The 24,956-nt window shown below is 44.2% G+C and overlaps 1 protein-coding gene and 1 pseudogene across 5 annotated transcripts in view; one reads left to right on the forward strand and one right to left on the reverse strand.

Annotated features, from left to right (window-relative positions):
* The window catches only part of LOC147640539 (protein S-acyltransferase 24-like), a 104,592-nt gene extending 88,834 nt beyond the window's left edge, over nucleotides 1-15,758 (reverse strand). The window contains exons 1-2 of one of the 5 annotated variants that reach the window (XR_015267958.1): nucleotides 14,937-15,754; nucleotides 14,439-14,579 (exon numbers count right to left, since the gene is read on the reverse strand). Coding sequence is in view for 2 of the 5 variants with exons in the window: in XM_086812752.1 (XP_086668878.1) it covers nucleotides 14,439-14,579; nucleotides 14,937-15,188 (393 nt within the window). In the remaining 3 variants the exon portion in view is untranslated. Of the gene's footprint in view, nucleotides 1-14,438; nucleotides 14,580-14,936 lie in introns of all 5 variants that reach the window. The other 4 variants (XR_015267959.1, XR_015267961.1, XM_086812752.1 and 1 more) reach the window with 4 other exon arrangements.
* LOC147640540 (uncharacterized) lies at nucleotides 2,186-5,230 on the forward strand (annotated as a pseudogene).
* Nucleotides 15,759-24,956: the final 9,198 nt, after the last annotated feature.

Below are 24,956 nucleotides of genomic sequence, written 5' to 3' on the forward strand. Positions count from 1 at the left end.
ACAGAAATCAGCATGTGTTGTATTTGTCTCAGAAGGAATACATTGGCAAAGTCTTGCAGAGGTTCAATATGGACGGAAGGAAGAAGACTAGTACTCCTTTGCCTCCATATGTGAAACTCAGTGCTATGGACAGCCCACAGTCAGATAGAGACAGGGCTGATATGGCCAAAATTCCGTATGCTTCAGCTTGTGGCAGTCTCATGTATGCCATGGTTGCTACTAGGCCGGACATTGCATTTGCAGTGGGAGTGGTTTCTAGATACATGGCCAACCCTGGCAAGAAGCATTGGGAAGCAGTGAAAGGTGTCATGAGATACCTGAAGGGCACATAGGATTTGTGCATTTGTTTTGGCAAACAGGATGCATTAGTGCATGGTTACACGGATTCGGATTATGCCGGTCATCCAGATAACCGGAAGTCTACTACCGGTTATGTATTTACATTCACAGGAGGTGCTGTGTCATGGATATCCAGGATGCAGAAGTGCACTGCCTTATCTACTACAGAGGCCGAGTATATTGCAGCCATAGAGGCTTGCAAGGAGGCATTATGGCTATCTCGGTTAGTGGTTGATTTGGGCTATACAGGGGATATTCCATTGTTGCATTGTGACAGTCAGAGTGCCATTCAGTTGGCAAAGAACCCTGTCTTTCATGCAAAGACGAAGCATGTGGATGTGAAGTATCACTTCATCAGAGAGGTGATAGAGAACAAGCAAATTCAGCTTGTTAAGATTCATACGGATGACAACCCGGCTGATCTGTTGACGAAGAGTTTGCCTCCGGAGCGGTTTGCTCATTGCAGACACTTGATGGGCATTGGATGAGGCCATTTTCAGCCTTGATATGGTCTTGTATATTATCATGTACATGCTGATTTTTTCTTTTCCTTCATTTAAGGGCACTTTGCCTTTAAGTGGGAGGTTGTTGGGGTAAAGGCGTTATGCCCACCCTTATAGTGTGTACAAGCCCATAAGTTATAGTATATAGTACACTTAGTACTTTTAATGTACTAAGTGCACTATGTGTACTAGTGCAATATACATGTGTGATAGGGGAGTCACACACTCATGCCTCATGAGTTGACTTATCCCCACAACTCTCTCTCTCTCTCTCTCTTGCTTCTCTGTGTATGTCTCCCACATGACCTAACCCTAATTCTGTTTTCTCCCAATCATTATCTGAGCAGGCTAAGATGGAGCAATTCATTCATGGATTGGACTCTAACATTCGGTTCACAGTTCGTAACTTTGAACCAAGTACATATAACCGGGCTCTGACTCTCGCTCAGAATGAAGAAATGAAGCTTAACAAGAGCAAGCCCAAGCAGTCCTCTCAGTCCAATACCAAACCCTAGTAGCAGCAATCAGCTGCACAGATAGGGAAAGGTAACGCGTCTTCTAAAGATGCTAAGAAGGACAGCAGTAATAGCTCCAGTTCAGGGGGTAAGAAAGATAAAGAACCTAAGAAAACCCCTGATCAAAAGGCTAAAGCAGGCATTACTAGAAGTTATCTTCCTCCAGAGGAGCAAAGGAAGTACCAGTCAGAAAATAGATGTTTTTTCTGTCATATTATAGGGCATGGTAAGAAGGATTGCCACAAATGGCAAGCGGCACAAGCCGCCAAAGCTCCTTCTGTCAGAGTTGCCACAGCCTCCCCAGCTCCTCCAGCCCCGCCTACTACCTCGAATGCAGTTCAACTTTTACCTTCCATGCATCCTATGCCATCCGTGGTATTTGATGATGCGAAGCAGGAGGGTGAGAGCGATGCTGCTCAGAAGAGCCTCATCCGAGCTTATGGCTCTGCCCAGGGCCGACAGTTTGTAGTCCTTTTCAATATGGGTAGTTCTGAAGACGCCATCTCTCCCCAATTGACTAATAAATTGAACCGCACATTAGTCCCATATCATCTAGATGTGCACGGGTTTACACCTGGTCTTCGCACCCACATTTCCCAGAGGGCACAGCAATTTGCCTTTGAAGTTCAGAAGGCCTCATTTCAACAAGATTTCATCGTCTCACCTCTGTTGGGGTGTGACATGATCTTAGGAATTCAGTGGTTCCGTCATTAGTAGCATCTGTTACATCTTCAGTCCCTCAGTTAGCAGACCTCCTATCCGGACATCGGGACATTATGCTTAGGGACGATCTCCCGCCCAGTCTCCCACCCTCTCGCCCTGAGGACCATCACATTGATTTGGTCCCTGGATCAAATCCTCCTAGCAGGTTTCCCTATCGTCTTTCCAAGACTTTAGAGGGCGAGTTAGAAAAGCAGTTATCTGAGCTTCTCCGAGCCGGATTCATTCGGCCTTCTTCCTCCCCATTTGCTGCACCTATCCCATAGTGACAAGGGGACGGCGGGACGCCCACGTGGGACGTGGGAACGCCGTCCCGATTAACTGCAGGTGCGGGACGGAGGCAGGACGGCCCAGGGGACGGGCGTCCCCGTCGGAGGGGACAGCGGGACGTTGTCAGCCGGGGACGGGGGACGCCTGCAACGGCGCAACGGCTACAGAAATCTAGCCGTTTTTTTTCGGGCAACGGCTACTAGCCGTTGGCGGCTGGCCGTTTGAGAGTTTGAGAGAGAGAGAGAGAGAGAGAGAGAGAGAGAGAGAGAGAGAGAGAGAGAGAGCTAGCTACCATATGCTATATAATGGGCTTATGCTACTCCTCTTCTACTCATTGCTCAAGCCTTCCATGATGTACCTCTAGGCTCTCCACCATCTCCCTCTCCTACTCAAGCTTTCCTCTCCACTATCTCCCTCTCCTACTCCACCACCTTCCTCTCCACCCTCTCCTACTACACTACTTCAATCTTCCCTCTACCTCTTCTCCTACTCTACCCTCTAAGCTCTCTCCACCCTCTGCTACTAGACTACTTCAATCTTCCCTCTACCTCTTCTCCTACTCTACCCTCTAAGCTCTCTCCACCCTCTTCTACTAGACTACTACTAAGTTACTAACTATTCATGGCATCCTCTTCTCGTGCGGGCGGTAGGAGTAGAACGGATGGGTGGTCATGGTGGGATGAGGTCAACTTCGAGCCTCCTACTCATGCGGGGGGTGCACGTCCATGGACATGCAAGCTTTGCCCATATAAGCGTGTGGGTGGGGCCAATAGGGTGAGGGCCCATTTGTTGCATGAGCCCGGTCATGAGGTGAAATTTTGTGAGCGGGTCACACCGGAGATAAGAAAGGAGCTTCTTGCAAAGCTTGCCGCCCATCAAGCTTTGAATGCAAGCCAAAGGGTGCGTGGAGTGGATCCCAACACTTATGTCACTCCAACCCAAACATCAGGTTCTACATCAGGTGGTGGTGCATCTTCATCTACCCCTCCACCACGTCCTCCTCGTGGCACTACTCGTGGCTTCACACAAGCCGCCTTCTCAATGCCGCAACCTAGTCCACCCTCTCTCTCTCGTCGGCAAAGTACTCTTGAGGGGAGTTGGGATCCCAAAAAGGAGGAGGAGGTTGATGCCGCGGTGGCCCGCTTCTTTTTTCATGACCACATTGCTTTTCGTGTGGCACGGTACGTATTTCACTCACATGATTTCATCATCATGTCTCACGAGTCACGATTCACGGGTCACCATTTTGCCATTCTAATTACTTACCCTCCTTTTTTTTGAAATGATAAATAGGTCCGACTACTTCAAAACGATGGTGAAGAAGATTGGCGAGTACGGTCCTCACTACACACCTCCATCCTCCGAAACCTTGCGGACCACTATGCTTGACAAGGAGAAACGCCTTGTTGAGCAAGCGGCGGCAAACACAAAGAGACAATGGGCTCGCAATGGAGTCTCTTTGATTGCAGACGGATGGAGTGACACGCAGAAAAGGTCTATCCATGGCCTTGTGGCATACTCACGGGGGGAGATGTACTTTGTCTCCTCACATGATGCTTCAGGGACGGGAAAGAGTGCGGATGTACTTGCTGCTAAGTGGAGTAGTACTGTCGAGATTATCGGCCCCGAATGTGTGATCGGTTTCGTCACGGATGGTGAGGCGACAGATAGGGCAGCGGGAGCTATTCTTGAGAGTATGTATCCTCAGATCACCGTCTCTTTTTGCATGGCACATTGTCTCAATAATCTTTTGAAAGATATTGGGAAATTGTCATGGATTGAATCGGTGATTGATGATGCATGTGCAATTGTGACCTTCATCAACAATCACACATACCTTCGATCCGACTTTGGGAAGAGGTCCACAAAGGTCCTTCTCAAGTACTTGGACACTCGCTTTGCATACAACTTTCTTATGTTGCATCGCTTGAAGGATTGTCAGGATGCCGTGCGGCAACTATTCATCAGTGAGATGTGTTTTGCTCCTCATCTTTTGCACGTACACAGGTAGGGATTTCATGCAAGAAAAAGGTCGACGATGCTGATTTTTGGGAGGACCTCAAGCGCACTGACGCCCTGGTGCATCCCATTGTCCACTTGCTTAGGATTGTTGATGCTATGCAGCCATGCATCAGCAAAGTATATGAAGCCATGGACCAGATGATAGAGAGTCTTGAGAAGCTTGAGCCAGACGTAGATAGATATGAGGAGATCCACTCGCTTTGTGTGGCGAGATGGAGCTCATATTCCTCTCCTTTACATGCAGCTGCTTTTATGGTGGACCCAGAATTTCAGGGAAAAGGGCAGGAGGGTGATAAAGAGGTGAGCAACGGTTGGAGACTCATCTTGGATCGCCTCACGCCGGATGCAGAAATCAGGCGCAAAATTAGAGACCAGCTCTCTAATTACAGGGCATTTCAAGGCTCATATGGATGTGCAGATGCGCAGCAGGACAGATTCAAGGTTGGTGCAGCATTATCGTGGGAGGACTTCGGATCAGATGGACCAGAGCTACAACAGTTGGCGATCCGGATCTTGAGCCAGTCCGTTAGCTCTTCTTGCCTAGAGCAATTATGGTCCTCCTACAGTCACATTTCATCAAAGAAAAGAAATCGGCTTGGGGTGGAAAGAGCTAATGATCTTGTCTTCATTAGCGCAAACTTGCGTATGCTTGGCAAGAGTGCAAGATGCAATGCCGATACTTTTACACAGTGGGAGATGGAACAAGAGGAGGCAGCTACAACTATTGCACAGGAGGGTGGGACAGATGGTTCTCATCATGAGCCTTCATCGGATGACACAAACCCCATCCACACTTCACGCACTCATGATCATGAGGCTAGCACCTCTCTTATTGGGAGCGCAGAGTATGAGAGCGAGTGACTTATATTTTGTATCGCCTAGGCCCCAACATCTTTTGAGTATATCTATTTAATGTTATCAACTTTAAAGTCTTTCTTTTCCGACTTTGCAAGTCTTGACTCTTGACTCTTGCACCTCGTAGCGTAATTTAATTTTAAATGTAATGTGTATCATGATTCATAACTTTTGGAGTTAGAAAGCTTGTTGTTATTGATTGATTAATCTTGATTCTTTACTCCTCTAAAATTAACAATTTTGAGTGCCGTCCCCACCCCCCGTCCCCGTTCCCTACCTTTAGCCGTCCCCGTCCCCGTCCCCCGTCCCCTGGTAACTATGACCTATCCTATTTGTCCAAAAGAAGGACAAGTCTTCACACCTTTGTGTAGACTACAGGGCATTAAACAAACTCACTATCAAGAATAAGTTTCCTATGCCAAGGATAGAGTACATTTTGGAGCGTTTAGACGGTGCTAAGTTTTTCACTAAGATCAACCTCAAGAGTGGTTACCATCAAGTCCGCATTTTTGAAGCTGACATTCCAAAAACAGCTTTTCAGACAGGGTGTGGTCACTACGAGTTTGTGGTCATGCCTTTTGGGCTTACAAATGCACCCGCAACGTTCAATAAGATGATGTCTAGGATTTTCGCAGTCCACATTGGGAAGTGTGTTTTCATATTCCTTGATGACATACTAGTCTTCTCAGCCACAGCGGAGCAGCATGAGAAAGATGTGGAGAAAGTCTTGTAACTTTTGCGAGATAATCAGCTCTACATAAACGCCAAAAAGTCTGCCTTTGGTGTTAAGGAAGTTCAGTATTTGGGCTCCATCATCGGTTCCAATGGGATTAGACTGGATCCATCAAAGGTTCAGGAGATCTTAGATTGGGACATTCCTAAGACCACCCAAGAAATCCGTTCATTCGTAGGTCTTTGTCACGCCTATAGTACCCATGTCCATCAATTTTCCAACCTTGCAGCACCTCTTACCGACTTGCTCAAGGGGGTGACGACTCGCAAGCAGAAAGTCTCAGTTACAAGCAAGGCACTTGATGCATTCCGTGCACTCCAAGAAGCTGCCTCAGAAGCACCTGTAATTAAGTTAGCATCATGGGATGAACCTTTTTCGAGGTCATCACCAAACATTGGAAGCCTTGTCTTTATGGACAGGCTTTCATAGTGAAAACAGACCACCAAGCACTTAAGTGGCTTCAGACTATGCCAAGTGCCCAGTGGAGTGATCGCCAGGCCAGGTGGAGTCAAATCTTCCAACAGTTTGGAGGTATGATTGAATACATCCCTGGTAAGTATAACCCAGTAGCAGATGCTCTTAGTGGCAGTCCACGAATCTACCATTCTCGAAATCACGAGGGAAAGGACTTAGATAGTATGAAAGACCAATATGTCGACTCCCCTGAGTTTGGTACTCAATACATTTTGGCCCTCAATTCTGAGCCTGGCCACTATTCAGTACAGAACGGTTGGTTGTTCTACAAGAACTGTCTCTGTGTTACTCGAGAAAAGCGTTCCGCTCTTCTCCACGATGCCCATGACTCCTTACTTGGAGGACATAGGGGTATCACCAGTACCCTCGAGAAATTAGAACGGTCCTTTTATTGGCCAAAGATGAGGCGTGATGTCTATGCACATGTACAAGTCTTATTCCAAGTTTACCTTGCATTTCTGGAGAGCATTATTTGAAAACTTCGGAACTATGTTGCAGTTGTCTAGTGCATTCCATCCGCAGACAGATGGCCAAACAGAAATTTATAACCAATTGGCCTTTGATGTTCTCAAGTCATACTGTCATGACCAGCAGTCCAAATGGGAACATTATCTTCCATTGGTCCAAGCTATCTTGAATGACACTCATTCATCCAGTGTCAGACGAACTCCATATGAAGCAGCCTTTGGCCGCCGTTTTTCTTCTCTTTTGACGAGAATGGTGTCTCCATCTTTAGAGGCTAATAAAACCACGGAAGCATTGAAACAAGTGGGCAAACGTTGTCCCAAGCTTTCATTCCGTAGTTTTGGCCCTTTTCCAATAGTTAAGAAGTTAAGTGATGTCTCCATGAAGTTAAAGTTGCCTACCAGTTGGACAATGCATGATGTTTTCCATGTTTCTTGGCTAAAACCATATGTTGGTCCAAAAATGTTTGATTTTTCAAATGAACAGCAGCCAGACGTGGTAGACGAAGCAGAAGTTAATTGAGCCTGAGCAGATCCTTCTTCATCGATGGAAGCATGGTTCCAATCGATGGATACGTCATTTCTATACGAAATTCCGAGATTGACGCACCCACGAAGCCGTATGGCTAGACGAGGAGTTCTTCCAAGAGTACCCCTAGTTGTTGGCGGACTACTTGGAAGCCATGAACCTGCCGCCAAGCTAAGCATGAGGGAATGTCACATGCACTCTGCACTCAATGCATGGTGACAAGATGGCTCATCATCAGCAGTGCAATAGTTGTATATTATTAAAACCCAATACGATGATAATTGTCGTACGCCGTGACCCCATTGTACATCCTCAGTCCAGGATGAGTCAGGCACGAGCTACGTAGGTCATTCCTCATGTCACGTGCATCCTGCACTTGGATGCCACGTAGACATTTCTGTACAGAAGGTGCAGGACCTGGGATGGTGAACTGGTCCCATGTGAGCCCAGTCCGGGACGAATCAGCCAGGGATCCATCTCAGTCGTCCGAGGTCAGGTGTGCATTGTCCTGCACATGAGTCCAAGGTCAGGTGTGCACTGTCCTGCACATGAAGCAGTGCCAGTCCGCGCTGTGAGTCTCCCTCTGGAATGATGTCAGATGTTCTGTGTATCTGGTTTGCAACTGGATGCCAGGCCTCTGTAGGCATGTAGGTTTGCATGTAGAGATGGGGCCAGCCCATAGGGCTACCCCAAGTGAGAAGATCTTGCACTTGCACTTGTAGTGTGGGCATGGGGGAGGTGTAGAACCACCCCCAAGTGGCCAGGAGGGCCCACATTGTGCCCACCAGCCAGGGCATAGGCTGGAGGGGCTGTCGGCCAGCTGTACTGCTGCTGGACAGGCAGCCGACAGGGTCTAATACCCTACCCAGCTAGTCGGCCAGGTGTAGGGAGCAGTCCCACACCCATGCGTTGATTGCCCAGCAGCCAGGGTGCTGCCCCAAAAGCATGCGCAGGCTGGACAGCAGGGTGGCATAGTGTGAAAGCATTTATTATTAGTGTGCAAGCATTTTATTGGAATAAACTCAGTCGTGGAGCTTTTATTAGCTGGCCGACTGGATGAAAGGAGGGGTATAAAAGCCCAGCCAAGATCTCAATGATCTCATCTCATAATTCACCAAGTGCTCCAAGCAAACAAGGGCCAGGATAGCCAAGAACTTGCTAAAGCAAAGGGGTGAAGGACTGAAGGTCAAGGGCAGGTTTTCCAGCCAAGAAAAGGTCAAGTACTCTGTATTTGTTTCCAGATTTACATCATTCTAATAAAGCAAATACACCATCCGTGGTGGGGGCCCTACAAAGGGTAATTAGGACCCAATACTATGTCCATCTCCATCTCCCCCTTCTCTCTCTGTTTTCTGCACATCGTCTTTCAGTTTGTGCGTTAACTCCGTCGCGAAAAGAGTGCTGATTTCTGAGTTTTGAAGTACCGATCCTTCTCCGAAGCTTCCGCATATTACAGTGGTATCAGAGCTCACTTCAAGGACAAAGATTCAGCAAAGAAAACCAAAAAAAATTTTCGCTCGTGTGGTTGGTTTTTAGACGCCGGTGGACTACCCCTTTCGGAGTGACTCCTGTCCCTCGAAGGACGGTTGGTTTTCAGCATCCGGAAGCCTCCGGAAGTCTCCCACACAGATAGTGGATGGTCAGAAGCTTTCCTAGGGTTCCTTGTAACCACTTGAAGACTTTTGTCACGAAAGATCGCGACAGATTGAAGATTTCAACACTCCAAACGCTTCCATCAAAGACTCGCTGACATCAACTCTACTTGCAATTGGTAAGCTTTAATGCTCAATTATAGAAGCAAGTAGCAGGAGGAAGGAGCAAGACTCCATGTTCACAAATCCTGTGTAGTGTTCTCTTGTCCTACGTGCTTTCTCGTAGATAGTGTCTCTACCATGTGTGGGTGGAACAATAGAGAGCAAATGGTAGGAAACATGGGCACTTGAGAGGATAGTGTGAGTTGAAGATCTTCACCGATGACCATATTGTTTGCAATACTATAATCATATGCATTGGTATGGAAATCTTGTCAGAAATGCCCATGACACTATGTACTTGATTCTCCCAAGATCAATATACATTATTTGAGGGAGGGGCCAGCCGTTATGGCTCGTTGTGCATCTCTTGTCAATTCAGCAAATTACATCTTGTATTGTGCTTGTTGTCCATTAAATCTTAGTGTATTTAAGAGTATTGATTAGCATTGTGTTCAACCAAAGCACAATGGAATTACATTGGTATCAGAGCACACGGTTCTCTTTCACTTCCATTCTGAAAGACAATCACCGTGAACACTAGCTATCTCTATACTTAGAACACTACGGACAGCCGTACACTAAATGTTGAAGATGCCAACACAAGAGGCGAGGACAATGATATGCATGCTTCCAATGCTTTCCAAGAAGAACAAACATGTGATGCATACCAGGGAACAGGAACATGTGGGATAGTCGTCCCGTGGTGGTAAAGAGAAAATGCAGGAAGGAGAGTTCATAGTGTATTTAAGAGTATTGATTAGCATTGTGTTCAACCAAAGCACAATGGAATTACATTGGTATTAGAGCACACGGTTCTCTTTCACTTCCATTCTGAAAGACGATCACCGTGAACACTAGCTATCTCTATACTTAGAACACTACGAACAGCCGTACACTAAATGTTGAAGATGCCAACACAAGAGGCGGGGACAATGATATGCATGCTTCCAATGCTTTCCAAGAAGAACAAACATGTGATGCATACTAGGGAACAAGAACATGTGGGATAGTAATCCCGTGGTGGTAAAGAGAAAATGCAGGAAGGAGAGTTCATAGCAGGCTCTTCTTTGTGCACAAAAAGAAAAATTGAAGCTCTATCGCCAGGATCCATTGGTACATGATCGTTTGAAGGCCAAGAAAACTGAATCATGCCATGGATCATGCCATGGCGATTATAGTTCAGGCATTGCACATGCAACTGAGGGATGCAGCACATGCATACTTGGCTCGTTCTGAGGATGCCTATGGAGAAAATGCAACTATCCCACATCTTGGTATCCCCACAGTTGGTTGAACAAGAGCACATATCTAAGCAGATCTTGGAGGGAGACATTATCGTCCTACCCAAGACAACGCTACAGGCTTAGGTTGCATGAAACGTTTCCAGTTCGAAAATGGTAAACCCCAAGAAACGGGAGGAAACGGCAAACTCAACTTCAAGGAAACGTCGGGGGTAGGCTGACATAATACTTGAAAAAATACAAATTCACATGCACACCAAAGTAGATTGAGGCAAAACATGAGAGGCTTTCATTAATCAATCATTGATCATAATACAAAACAGTTACATGGTTGATACATCTTCATCATCAATCACGTCCTCGCTCCACTCTTCTAAAGCATCCTTCCCACTACTGGCATGGCCCTGAGATGTAGGAAGGCTCTTTTCTAGAAATCAACCAGATTACTATGCACGTACACTAAGTCCTCAGCCTTCTTGTGCCCTAGCCGGTTGCGGTTGATAGAGTGAATGAATCCATACGTAGACCAATTGCGCTCACATGCCGAGGCACTCGACACCTGTGACAAGAGCTTGATGGCTAGCCTCGACAACTTGGGGGTGCTTATACCATAGTTCTCCCACCATGCAACAAGAGAGAGATTAAGCATGTCATCCGCCACACCATCCTCGCCAAAATCCCCCTTCTGTCCAATGTAATCCGAGTTGTGCCTTGTACTTTGTCTTCTCTGCACCATCTTTGGCTACTCGGTCCAATGTTTGCCTCCACCCCTTCATCACATCCATGTCCTTATGTGCGTTCTTTGAAAACAATCTAGGGTTAAGAAGAAAAGTTGTAGCGTGAAGTGGAGAGTGAAGCATTTCCCACCTTGCCTGTGCACCTCCATGTATCTCCTCGTACATTGTATTCCCTTCGACTTCTGCAGACAAGATCTCTAGCATTTGATCAATGCCTTCATAGACAACACCCATGCGCGGCTCATATTTGTCAATCATGCACAAAATTGCCATGATTGGCCACAAGACCTTGACATACCTCTCAGTGTCATCACAAATGTGGCAAACAAGACTCTCTCCTCAATCTCCTTTACTGAGCCATTGTGTACCTTCCATTTATCCCACTCTTCACTCGTGACAAGATGCTTCAATGGAGTCTTTACCTTCGCTAAACGATGCACCACAAGGAAGTTGAAGCGAAGCAAGTGTGTCCCCGAGCTTGATAAGCTTTAGCTTGGAGTGCTTGCTAAACATAGCCCTCGTGGCATCATGGTTTGCAATGAACTGTTGCACCTCTTTGCCTTTGGCGATTGCCCTATCCATCCACGCTATCGATGCCAAATCTTTAAACAAAAGATTCAAGCAATGAGTTGTGCATGGTGTCCAAAAGATGTGCTTGTACTCCAGTTCCACTAGCTGACCTGCAAGCTTGCAGTTTGCGGCATTGTCTGTGCATACTTGGACCACATTATGAACTCCAACTTCCCTGATTATCTCCTTGATAGCCTCTGCAATAAATTCCCCCATCTTTGGCTGCCACTGGTGTCTATTGACTTCTTGAAGACCACACCTCGAGGACATGCTCAGATTGAAAAGTCTTTAAGCAAAGCCACTCAGGAGTCAACACAAAGTGAATGCATTTGCACCTAAGAGCTCGTTCTATGATAGCATGGGCTAGTGTTAGAGAGTTTCTGAGATTAAGAGGGCAAGTACAAGGCTCAAAAATCACATAGCGAGGGACACAGTTGAAGTAAAGGCAAGGCGGCTGGTTATTTTCTCCCTCTTCTTGCATGAAGAAAACTGATGTGCAGAGAGATGTATGCAGGTGAGGTGACTAAGGTGAGTCTATGTGTGGGACGTGTGTGCAAGTGTATGAGGTTAGTCTCTGTGTGTATATGCAGAGAGAGAAGGGCGTTGATTAATGTATTTGTTAAACAACGTTATCTTCAAGCGTCCCTTTTTCTTCTTTTTTTTTAAAACAGGACCCAAGTTTACGCTACCCACTTGTCGCTTATTAAAAACAGGACCCAACCTTATAATTAAAAACGCTGCCCAGCCTGTAAAAAGGGGCGCGACCAATTGCACTGGAAACCTTCCCTCACGTTTCCAAGGTGGGAAACATGCACACCAATCAAGAAACGAGGAATCGGCGTTTCCCCGCCTCCAACGCACGTTTCCTACAACCCAGCTGCAGACTTATTCACTAAAGGATTATCTCAATCGGCTATCTGCGTTCATGGCAGCTCCTTGGGACTTGGCCACCCCCAGGACCTGAGAGGGGGTGTTAGTATATATCTTGCTGGTAGCTTTTCTGGTGTTTATGCGGGGCATTTCTATGCTCAAGCATTCCCCATATTTTTCCCCTGTTTTATGGGCCTTTGATGTGGGTTGCCCACCCATTTTATGGAGTTTATCACCTATTTTCAGGTCGTGTAGGACACTAGGAGGCAGTCAGCCAGCTCATGTAGGAGTATATATATGGGCTGCCCTCTTCCTCATTTTATCATCATTCCTTGATCATTCTTGGTGAGCACCTTCAGCCCTCTGCCTACGGAGTCCACTCCTCGCCAACGGGCTGGTTGTATCCACTCTTTTCTTGAGATTACTGCATCAGCGTTTTGCTGTTTTCTCTCATCTCTCTCTTGGAGCTTCAGCGTTTTTGTCATTCATCTACATTTTTCCGCTGCCCTCTGACAATCTCCGGGTTGCTTGGACAAATCCAAGAAACTATCGGAGCTCCTAAGAATCTCAGCAAATCGATCAGTCCCCAATATCTTAAACCTTTCTAAGGTCCGAGAATTTACTTCTAGGCCCAATCACGAAACCTCCTCAAAAAAGAAGGCAGATCAAAGAAGATAGGAAGAAAGTTGAGAACAAGAAAAAACGGTGTCTGCGGTGCAACAGCAATGCAACATGGCTGTGAACAATAAAAGAACCGATGAAACCAAGATACCCGAAGCAAGGAAACTGCAGGTCGTACCATCCAACAGCTGGATTTGAGACCAATTACTAACTGAAAGCTCAAAAACAACTTCCAATCCTGATCCACGTATTCTGATTTCCCCAAATTATAATTTCCTCAAAATTGAGAAAATTTTGTGGCTTGAAATTGGTTGCTTGAGACTGGTCTGGTACCTTTTACAATTAGCAAAGAGATACTTGCTCTAATACCAAAGTGAATGCCAGCATGTGCTTCATAAAACCAATTCGAAGAACAAACCTCAGAATAGACAAAGAAAATAACAGCGGATGACTTAATTCTGTATTGCTGAAGTGAAAGATTGTTGCTAGATCAACTAGGAGGTAATTTTCTTTAAATACTCAAAAAGCAGGGCTTTATCCAAAACAAAGAAATCTTCCAGGTCCTCTCCTTAATGCTGAAAGCTGCTGTAATCGAAATCCCTGGACTGACCTGCGCTAAAGCTGCTGTTCTTCAAGACTATTCTTCTCTTCCTTGGCTGCTCAAAAGATTTGTGAATAAAGAAGGGTTCTATTTACAAACCTCCAAAAAGAAGCCTACTTGCATTGGTCATGAATTGCGTTAGCCGCATTCACACTTGCGACAGTTTGGTAGGAGGGCATGTGTGGTCTCCGAACAAAACTCCCATATTTTAAACTCTCTTCTCTTCTTGTTTTTATTTTGCAATTTGACTTTTCATTAAGAAAGAGAAAAAAATCGTCTTCATCAACACGCTTCCATGCAGATTTTCTCTTGCAAGGCTTGTCCATCTTTTTTCTTCTGCATCTGTCTGTTTTGAGGGAGAGAAGCAGAAGAGGCTAAGTGTAGCAGGCTAAGACAAGGAACAGGTTCGTCTTCAACCTAAAAACGATGTTTGCTTTTAGACCAGTACAGCACATCCATTGAAACATTGAAGGAGCATTCATAACTAATGCTAATTTGAAGTCATGCCCAGAGATAACTGCAAATGAATAATTGAGGCTGGACAAAGAGCTTTGATGGCTTTTATTCTGTCAATGGGGAAAAATGATAATCTCAAAAATAATCTAGGAGAGATCTTTCACCCGGTAACCATGAGAGTCAGCACATTCAAGCCGAGCTCCATTCCGCAGTAAGAGTTCCGCAACCTGGATGGAACCACAGACAGCTGTCCAATGCAAAGCGGTCTGTTCAGTATGATCCCATGCATTTACGTCTGCTCCGTGCTGCGAGATAGATCAGAAGTTAGGGTACATAGCATGAACATAAGTTGATGAATCCTTAAAAACTCACTCTTCTCCAAGATAAAGCCCCCATTCCATATGTCAATATGCCTTATCAAGGTATATATATTTTTCTTAAGGGTGTAATGTAATTTTATTTAGTGATAGGCAACATGGCGACCAGTTGTGGCAGCCTCTGGCAACCGCCTTGAGAGTCGAACCCTTTACTAAATGGGCTACACAGTGGGGGACTTATCAAGGTATATCACAGAACCACTCTATTCCTTGTTATGAAAAGATTCAATAGTAACTAAGCTTAGTGATTAAGAGCCTCGTTCCGAGAGTTGGGTGAGGGCTTGCCTCGATTAGGTATTGGGCGGCAGCAAAGCGGTTGTTGAGGGCACTCCACTGGAGAGGGGAGTAGCCGCCGCCGTCGGGCTGGGAGACGGAACATCCCTGGCCTTCCACTAAGCGGTGGAGCTTCTCCATTTCCCCGTAGGCCGCTGCCGTGTACACGTCGTCTCGGAGCACCTCGCCTCCCGCGCCCCCCCCGTTGGCCACAGAGCCATTAGGGTGCTCCTGCTCGGAGATCACCTCTATCTCTGACTCCATTTTTAAATACAATATGAGCAATCGAACCCTTACTGCACCTACAGACAGTTCAGGTCGTTTCTCGCTGAAATCACACCAGCTCCGCGTCGAAGCAAGGTCTCAAATTACGATGGATCTCCGTCGTCAAGGTATGTTTTAATGCGTGAGCGCGGAGAGAGTTATTATCATATAATGGCATTAACTATAAAATATATATATGACTGTCTCCTCGTTAATGTGATAAAATAAGATTCCATCAGAAAAAACTGTTGCCGGTCCCGCGTGGTTCGAATCTGAACGGCTCTCTGCAGGCGAAGCAGTCTGAAGCTTACGATGTCCTCTTGCTGCGCCTGAGCTCCTCCTCTCTTGCCCCTCTGCAAAACTGCTGCCCTGCCCAGAGGCTTGAAGCCCTATGTGTGCTTCCTTCCCTACTTTCCACAGCCCCCCCCCAGGTGCATGGGCACCGAGTGGAGGGGAGCTCCTACTCTTCTCAGAGAACAGGGATCCTGCTCTGGGAGTAAGCCATCTCAGTTCACTCAAGCTGCCTTTTAGCAATTCCTACATTGGCTCCCGGCCATGGATGGCAACAGAGAAACCATGCTGAAGTATGAGCAGGTTTCAGAAGACTTCATCAGTTGGAAGATTCCAGAGCCCGAGTGGAAGAGCTAAATTTGATGTTGCTGCAGAAACAAGTCGAAGAAGAGGTTCAAATCAACAAGCAAGCTCTAGCTAAGGTAATGGACACATCAGGTAAACACAGCAAATTCAGGAATTGTGGAAGATGAGAGAGGCCGTCATCTCCAAGGATGTGTTGCTCATCAAAGCACTCTATGCCTTTTGAAAGTCACACTCACGAAAAGAGGGAAAAACTAGTTTCACCGCTAGAGAAACTGCTCAATTAAGTCAAAGGCAAGCTCAGGACTTGCGGAACTGTATGTCATGTGCATAGTCACTGGTCTCATTAGAGTTCTTAACATGTTGTAACCTGTCTCTTTCTAACTTCTTAATATAAACAGCCAGTTTTTTTGAAAAAAAAGAAAATTGTTGCCAGCCAGAAAGCGAACCTCTGGGCAACAGGCACAGAGGAAGACGAGCGAGTACATAGGAACCCTAATAGAACAAGATTCAATCAAAAAAAAATGTTGCCAGCCAGAAAGCGAACCTCTGGGCAGCAGGCACAGAGGAAGACGAGCGAGTACACAGGAACCCTAATAGAACAAGATTCCATCCAAAAAAACTATTGCCAGCCAGAAAGCGAACCTCTGGGCAGCAGGCACAGAGGAAGGCGAGTGAGTACACAGGAACCCTAATAGAAGTAGACATAGGAACCCTAATAGAATTGCTTCTATTAGGGTTCCTGTGTACTCGCTCGCCTTCCTCTGTGCCTACTGCCCTGAGGTTTTATTAGGGTTCCTGTGTACTCGCTCGTCTTCCTCTGTGCCTGTTGCCCAGAGGTTCGCTTTCTAGATGCTTCTATTAGGGTTCCTGTGTACTCGCTTGTCTTCCTCTGTGCCTGCTGCCCAGAGGTTCGCTTTCTGGCTGGCAACAGTTTTTTCCCTTCTTGACAGCGTCCCCCTCCCTAAGGTGCATGGGCACTGAGTGGAGGGGAACCCCCACTCTGCTCAGGGCGCAGGGTTCTGGCTCTGGGACTGCGCAGATTTCACCTCCACTCAAGAGTGTAGCATTTCAACAGTGCCTCCTGCCATGGATGGCAATCGAGAAGCTATGCTGAAACATGACCAGGTGTTAGAAGACTTCTTGGAGACCAAAAAACAGCTGGAAGATTCCAGAGCCCGAGTGGAAGAACTAAATCTAATGCTACTGCAAAAACAAGTCGAAGAAGATGCACAGACCAACAAGCAATCTCCAACAAAGGTAGCGCCCCCATCAAGTAATCCCTCTTCCATTAAACCTTTGGTTTGGCTTCCACCAGATCTCATTCAATCTATGGAAAGGGATTACACAACCCGGTGCTTAGTAGGGTTACTGCTCGGGGCAAGACCGCCAGTAGATTTCCTTAGGGATTGGGTCAAAGACAACTGGCTCTCCATTGGTATTGAGGTAGATATCATCCAAGCCCTCCCACATGGGTATTACCTCTTTTTGTTCAAAGACTCAAATATGGCTCTAAAGGTCCTAGGGTCAGGGCAATGGATGTACAGAAACATCCCTTTTTGTTTCTTCAGTTGGTCCAAAAACTTTAACCCTCAGGGTCCAAAGCCTCCAGCATGTCCTGTGTGGGTTGAACTACCCAACCTGCCTTTTTACTTGTACCCTTGACTCAAAAAGATTGTATCCCCCATAGGGAAAGTTCTAAGCATGAGGCCCATGAAAACGACTACAACTCGGCTTGGCATCCTCAGGTCCTTGTGGAAGTGGATCTAAATAGTCCTCTTATAAACGAGATTGAAATCAATTGCGGTGATTATAACATCCAGCAAAGCATTCTGTACAAACACCTACCCAACGCATGCTTCCACTGTGGAAAGCAAGGGCATGTTATCAAAGAGTGTCCTTCCAAATACCCCAATCTGAGTGCCAGTAGTGCCTCTAATCTTCCAACAGCCAACAACCAAGTGGAGCCTACTGGAATGAATAAGAATATAACTATGCTCCCTCTACCTCAAAAGACAAGGGAGAAAAGTTTACAGTACCCAACAGGAGGAAGACCTTTAGACAGATTAGGTCAGGAAACCAGAGGGCTTTTGCTAATTCCTTCGCCTTGCTAGACAGCATTTTGGACCCTGAAGACTCGGTTGACTCCCAAGAGATCATTCAATCCACGCCTCTGGATAGATCCAGAATTCTGGCCGAAATTAACCAAATGGACCATGACCAAGTGCTCCCTCCCCACGCAATGATGGTTGGTTCGATGGGAGATGAGCAAGACGGGGCTGAGCAGTCTCTGTTTGATATAGAAAAATGGTATTCCCAAAGAAATGGAGATAGTTAAGGAATTGAAAAGGATGCATGCTCAAGTTTGATCCACCACACCTCAAGCTGCCTCAACACTCATAAAAAGGGCAAATGAGATGCACCACTCTGAATGTTAAGGGGCTAACTGACCTTTAAAAAGTCCAACTAGTGAAACAATGGCTAAAGAAACAAGGTAGATTTGACTTCATAGCTCTAACTGAAGTCAAAGTGAGCGGGGATGAGCTTGAAAAAAGGTTGCTCAACATCTCTAAAGAGCACATCTGGATCTACACATCCCATTGTCGGGGCTCTGGAGGAGGAGTGGCTGTGGGCATGCATGTGGACCATCAGAATGAGCTGAAGGATGTGAGGATTGATACGTATGATCACTGGGCTGCATTTGAAATGACCACCTTCTCCTTTATTGGTATTTATGCTGGAGGTGCTCAAGCTATCAGAATCAGAACTTGGGGCACCTTGAGAAGTGTTTCAAATCCTATCATCCTAATGGGGGATTTCAATATGGTCGAATCCAAAAATGACAGGTTAAGAGGTTTGGGTCAAGTCATAAAAGGGGCTGAGCTCCAAGCCTGGTAGCGCACTGCTGATCACTTTGGGCTATGTGATGTAGAGAATATTAGTGATTACACATGGTAGAATTATGCCCATGGGGACTTGACCAGGAAAGCTAAATTGGACAGAGGATATATTAGCAAAACCTTGGGTAACTCCTACATCAGATGTGAATGTAGAACCGATGTCTCTACTTGCCTCTCAGATCACTACCCCATTATATTAGTGTTGGACAACCATGACAAAAAGGTCTCTAATCAGTGGTTCCACACAGATCCAACCCTATTTAAAATGCCCATTGTTCAGGAGGAAGTCAAAAGAATCTAGACTGAATTCTTTAGCTGTGGTCTCACCCCTGCAAGGGCATGGAGTTTGGCCATCAAATCTACCCAAGCCCTATTGATATGCATCAGGAAAGAGGTAACCAGAATCGGGAAAAACAAAAGGACTTGCTTTATTAGAAACTAAAAGAGTTGAAAGTGATAGCCAACAAGGAAAACCCTACAATTCAAGAAACTGTTCTTTACTACTGGCTGAAATTAGGAGAGAAGAGGAAAGTCAAACAATGTAAGAATGCAATCCGTACATTGCATGATCCTAACAATCCGGGTAACTCCTCTGAGAGGAAGGGAATAGAATAAGAGTCTTCAAGCACTTTAACAACATATTTAATAAAGGGGGAGGGGTGACCAAGGACCAACTCAAATGCATTGCCCTCATAGGGTAGGCCAAGAAGCTAGCCATTCCTGACTCACTAGCTAAAGAGCTAGAAAACAATATCTCCAAAGAGGAGATTGGTAAGGCCATAGACTGCCTAAAGGTGAGGAAAAGCCCAGGTGTTTATGGCATGCCCACTAAATTCTACAAGGCTTTCAAGGATCTCTTGTTGTCGCCCTTACTGGCAGTGTGGCAGGAGGCTGTCTCTTTTGGGGCATTGCCCCTCTCAATCAATGAGGGCTAGATAAAACTTATCCATAAGAAAGGGGAGAAGAATGACTTGAGCAATTGGAGGCCTATTACCATGTTAAACTGTGCATACAAAATATTTGCCAAGGCCTTAGCTCTGAGGCTATCCAGTTAGCTAAAGAATTGGATCAGACAGGAGCAGAAGGGATTCATCATCAAAGGAAGGTACATTGTGGATGCCATTATCACCTTGTGGGAGGGTATGGAGTATGCAGAAGAATCAGAACATGACTACATCTTTTTCAAAATTGACTTTGATAAAGCCTATGATAGGCTCAGTTGGCATTATGTACTAGAATCCCTTAAACATATGGGTGCAGGTCAGCATTTCATCCAGATGGTGAGTACTCTTTTTGGGAATGCCACTGCAAGGGTGAATGTCAATAGTGTTCTTTTTGGTGCTTTCTCCCTTACCAAATCTATCAGACAAGGCTACCCTCTAGCACCTCTCCTCTATGCTATTACTGCAGATGGTCTGAACTGGCTGATTAATGATAGGATGGACAAAAGGGAAATGAATGGCATCTCTCTTCCCAACAATAAGTAGTTATGCACCCAAATGTTTGCTAATGATACTAATGCTATGGTTGCTAATAATGAGCTAAGCATTAGATGCTTCTGGTAATGCTTGGACCTTTATTGCAGGGCTTCTAGATCAGTCACATTAACCATAAGAAAACAGGTGTCAGGACTCTCATTGATAAGCCTCCTAAGTGGCTAATCCAAGCTAGTTGTAAGGTCCTAGAAGAGGGAGTGATTTTCATATTATTGGGCATTCCCATGGGCTTCAAAGTCAATCTTTGTATCACCTTTGCAATATGATGTGGCTTAATATGTGTTGGGGATTTGGTGCTTGTGATATTCCCAATTCCCTTGCCACCTTCCTTCCTATTACAACAACCATTCTTAATAGATTAACTAGGGTGGCAATTTGTGGGGTGGGTCTTGGAAGACGAGCATTGTGTTGGGTCTTCAACCAGGTCTTACCAGATTAAACACACCCCTTCCTCGTCCTCTAACCCTTCATGGGCCAAGCATGTATGGAGGTGAAGGCCCCCAATTAGGCATAATAGGAGTGTGTTTTATTGGTTCTTGGACTCGTTGGAGTTCTCACATGATTTTATGACAACATTGTGTCTACATGTGTGCAGGAAACTCTAGGTTAGTAGACAATAGGTTAATGTCTTCCTTTGTGTACAATTGGATGGTTAATCCTTTCATCATGTTAGGATTAGTCTCTACAATCCTCCTTTGAGCCTTTTAAAATTGGCTCTAAAGATGGGATACCCTCCTTTAAGGCTTAGAATAGATCGTGGGATTTTATAGCCGCATATTCTCATAGCTTAAGCTCAAACTTCATTAATTTTAGAGCTCATAGTCTCTCATTGTTTCTCTACTCAGCATTGACTCCTACACATCCAAGCCTTGCTTTCTAGTAAGCATTTGTAGTCACAATTGGGCTTCTGTGCCTTCTTCCTCCTCTACTTCCATTTGCTACGTAGTAGGAAAGAATGCTTCTCCAACGCTTAGAGCACTAGAAAAACATCTCTCCTAATGTGGGGAGCAAAATTATGGTTGTTTAGAGGTACTAGCAAGAGTTTGTACTTGCATAAATAATGTTGGGAGGGTACTGTTTTAGCAATAGTCCTACCCTCAATATTCGTTAGTTTCGTGCTCATTCTTGAACATAGGTGGAGGATTGAGCTTCTAGTTGTAACCCAAATAGTCCCTTAGCAGACTCCAAAAGGATACTAGATTTTTTGAGAGAAGATTGAATGTTCTCATCCACTTGCTCCTCAATTTTTGAAGCATTCGTCATGGATTCCTTGCTCTACTAGTTTCAATAGTTTGTAGTCCTCTCCAAGAGCAAACACACTCAATTGGGTGCTCATCAAGTGACTAGATCTGGTGCTCAATTCACAGGAGGATCCTAGGTGATTAGATGCACTTGAGATCGTCACCAATCACTCTCCCATATTTTAAGACATCAGGATTGTGTAGATAGGCCAAATTCCACTAGTTCATTGTTTCATCAATTTTATGGCTTCCACTGAAATTAGTCTTCATGGGCATAAAAAACCCACTTGGTTTTTCACGGGCATAAAAATTCATAGTTTTTCATGGTTATAACATTACCCTGTAAAACTGATGTTTTTTCAGTGTAGGAAGTATGTGCTATTTCAATGACCCAAATATGGACTTGGTCTTGAGTTTTTCATGACATGAAAAACTACATAGTTTTTCAGGGGCATGAAAAAGACTTTCATAGCATGAAAAATATGCACTATTGAATTTTGTTTTAGATGTATGTATTCATGTACACTTATGTCCTTGATGTTAATCAATAGTTTAGGTAACAAATCTTTCCTTAAATAGGAGTTTTGAGTTTTTCATAGATGTGAAAAATGAGTATTTTAGTTTTTCACAGGCATGAAAAGCTTAGATTTTTAAGGATAAGGATGAGATCCTTTTAGGAGATAAGGGTTTTATATATTGATAAGGCAATCCCTTCAATCATGATGCAATTTCAAGTTTTTTTCATGGAAGTGAAAATGTTTCACTAGCTTGAAAAACTGGTGGGGATGTGAAAAACAGTAAATGATAATTTTCTTATTTGGATATATGAGTGTTTTTCTTGTCCAAAGTATCTAGTTGAGTCTCCTAAGCATGAATTTTCTAATTTTACTGTCAAGGGAACTCCATTTAACATCTTTCTTTTATAATTTTAATGATTTTTTTTAAATACACAAAAAGTTAAAAAACTTGTACTTTCATGATGTGAATATTCAAGGATCAAAACATGTAAAAGCGTGCAAAAATGAATAGTTTCCTTTTCTTAAGGTTTCCCAATAAGTACTCATAAACCTAAACAACGAATAAAAACATAAAAAACAACCATTCTTTTCTTCTCTTTCTCATAAAACACTCAACCTTATCCTATTCTCAACCTATATAACGCTACTCATAAAATAGTAGTATTGGGAGAATATACTTGCATAAGGGAGCAGAGGCTCTAAAAATAGTGGAGAAAGAAAGATTGCCTCCCTGGTAGCAGCACCAAAAATGTTATGGCCCATTTTAGCTCTCTCCAGAATTCTCTCATTCATAGACAAAGAGCACAAACAAGCAACACAGTCATGGGGAACTTATCTTACTTGTAAGCTTGGGTATCTTAAAGCTATCCAAGCTTGAGCAGTAGTGGTTAGCTCCTCTCCTTCAAGATCTCTCTTCCTTTCTGTCACACCAAGAAAGTTGTTTCACATTCATTTATTACTCACTCACCTCTCACTACTGTCACTCACACCAAGCTTAGATAAGAACATGAACTATAAGGAGCAATATAATCTCTAATCTTAACTCTCTCTCTCTCTCTCTCTCTCTCTCTCTCTCACACACACACACACACACACACACACACACACACATGCACACGCACACACACGCACGCACACGTACACGTACACGCATACACACACATACACACACACAGAAAAGAAGTAGCAAACTTGGAATCTCATTTAGTATAAAGGGGGAGTGTGTCCATTCTGAGAAATCATTATGAGATAATATCTTATATACAATTGGCCCTTATTCACAATTGGGTGCTCACCAAAACTCCTAAGTTAACTATTTGAGTTTTTGTGTGGCTACAGTGTCACGATTTTATACTCAAATTTACTAAACAAAGATACCTCAATCAAGCTAATCTTGGCAAAATACCAAAAATGCGAATGTAGACTAATTTCCTAGTTAATTTAAGGTTAATAGTCATAGTAATTATGAAATCAACCAAGTGGAGAGATAGCATATCTTAATCACACCCACAAGAACTCGCTTTTCATTCCATCAATCCCTGTGAGATAATGAATAGAACAAATTAATCAACATAAGAAACAAAGAGATCAAGGTTAGAAAGCTTACTGTAATCACACAAATCCCCTCATGAACACACATAATCACTTATCCTACTCAATTGTCAGCTTCATAATGGCATTTCCACAGCACATCTCTCTAACATTCAACTAAGGATTTGCATCCAAGGGCAAGATAGAGTGAGAAAAATAGAAGATTTTTGAGTAGATGATAGCTCTACATCTGTTCCTTATTCAAGTCTCATTCGATCCTCAGTAGTGGCACCATTTGTTCATGTCAAGAACCTTCTTGCTCTCTAGCATGGAACCATAGTGATACCAGTTAGACCTCTCGTCTTGGATCATGGAAGTCCTGATTAGAGAGGCAAGAGGTGTATCAATCCCTCTTGTTTGAGCCTTTCCTCTACTCTTAGTTCTCTAAGTAATCCTTCCAAAAAGTAATGGTTAAGCTAGAAACTTGAACCACTCTCATCTCCACTCTTGCTCAATCACACTCTAACTCAAGCTATCACACATGCACACTCAACACACTCCAATCATACACGTAAAAATGCATAGTACACTTAAGCAAGTAAGAAGGAAAGAGCACAAGAGAAGAATAAAGCTTTTCACTTGAGAAAAGATTGATTCTCCCATTCAAATTATCAAAATTTGTGTGTGTGTGTGTGTATAAGAGCTTTGCCTACGTGCCCAACTTAACTGATTGCCCACCATTGTCTATATAAAAAGCCTATGGCTAGCTTTTGTTACATCATTGGGCCCATGGCCATACATAATGTGAGATTTTTTTCGGCTAGAGGTGAGGATTCCTTATGTACATGGAATGTGTGAAGACTTTAATTTTTATCAGCATTCGAATCAATCTCAATAAGGAAGATGCACTGCCGATCTGTCAACATTAGCATAGGATGAAGGCCAACTATTCCAAGCTAGTCAAGGAGGAAATTCACAAGCTACCCAAATTCAGATTCATCTATCCAATAGAAAAGACCACATGGATAGTTGGGTTCATCTATCTAATAGAAAAGACCACATGGATGGTTGGGTTCATCTATCTAATAGAAAGGCCACATGGATATTACTCATAGTGATCATGCCAAAGAATAAGAGTTTGTGTAGATTATAGGAAACATAATACTACAACAATCTCAGATTTGTTTCCTTTGCCCTTTCAGAGATTTATTGTTAGATAAAGTTGCTAGTGCCCATATCTTTTTACATGAAAGCGCTTAGCATGGTTTTGCATAAAATTTATTTACACAAAGTGTAACTAGGTTTTGAGTAATGTTAACCATTGTGGTTAACATGAGGTGATCAATACAGGTGCAATAGTTAACATTTTCTTAAGTTAGCCAAATACTATGTCGTATTTCTCTTACCATTCTTATATTGCATCCTTATTTGCAATTGGGGTACAATGGATATGCTACATAAGCCACATATCTCATAAATTCTATGTGCA

This window comes from Cibotium barometz, chromosome 2, assembly GCF_041138505.1.
Source record: "Cibotium barometz isolate CiBa-2024 chromosome 2, ASM4113850v1, whole genome shotgun sequence".
Classification (NCBI taxonomy): domain Eukaryota; kingdom Viridiplantae; phylum Streptophyta; class Polypodiopsida; order Cyatheales; family Cibotiaceae; genus Cibotium; species Cibotium barometz.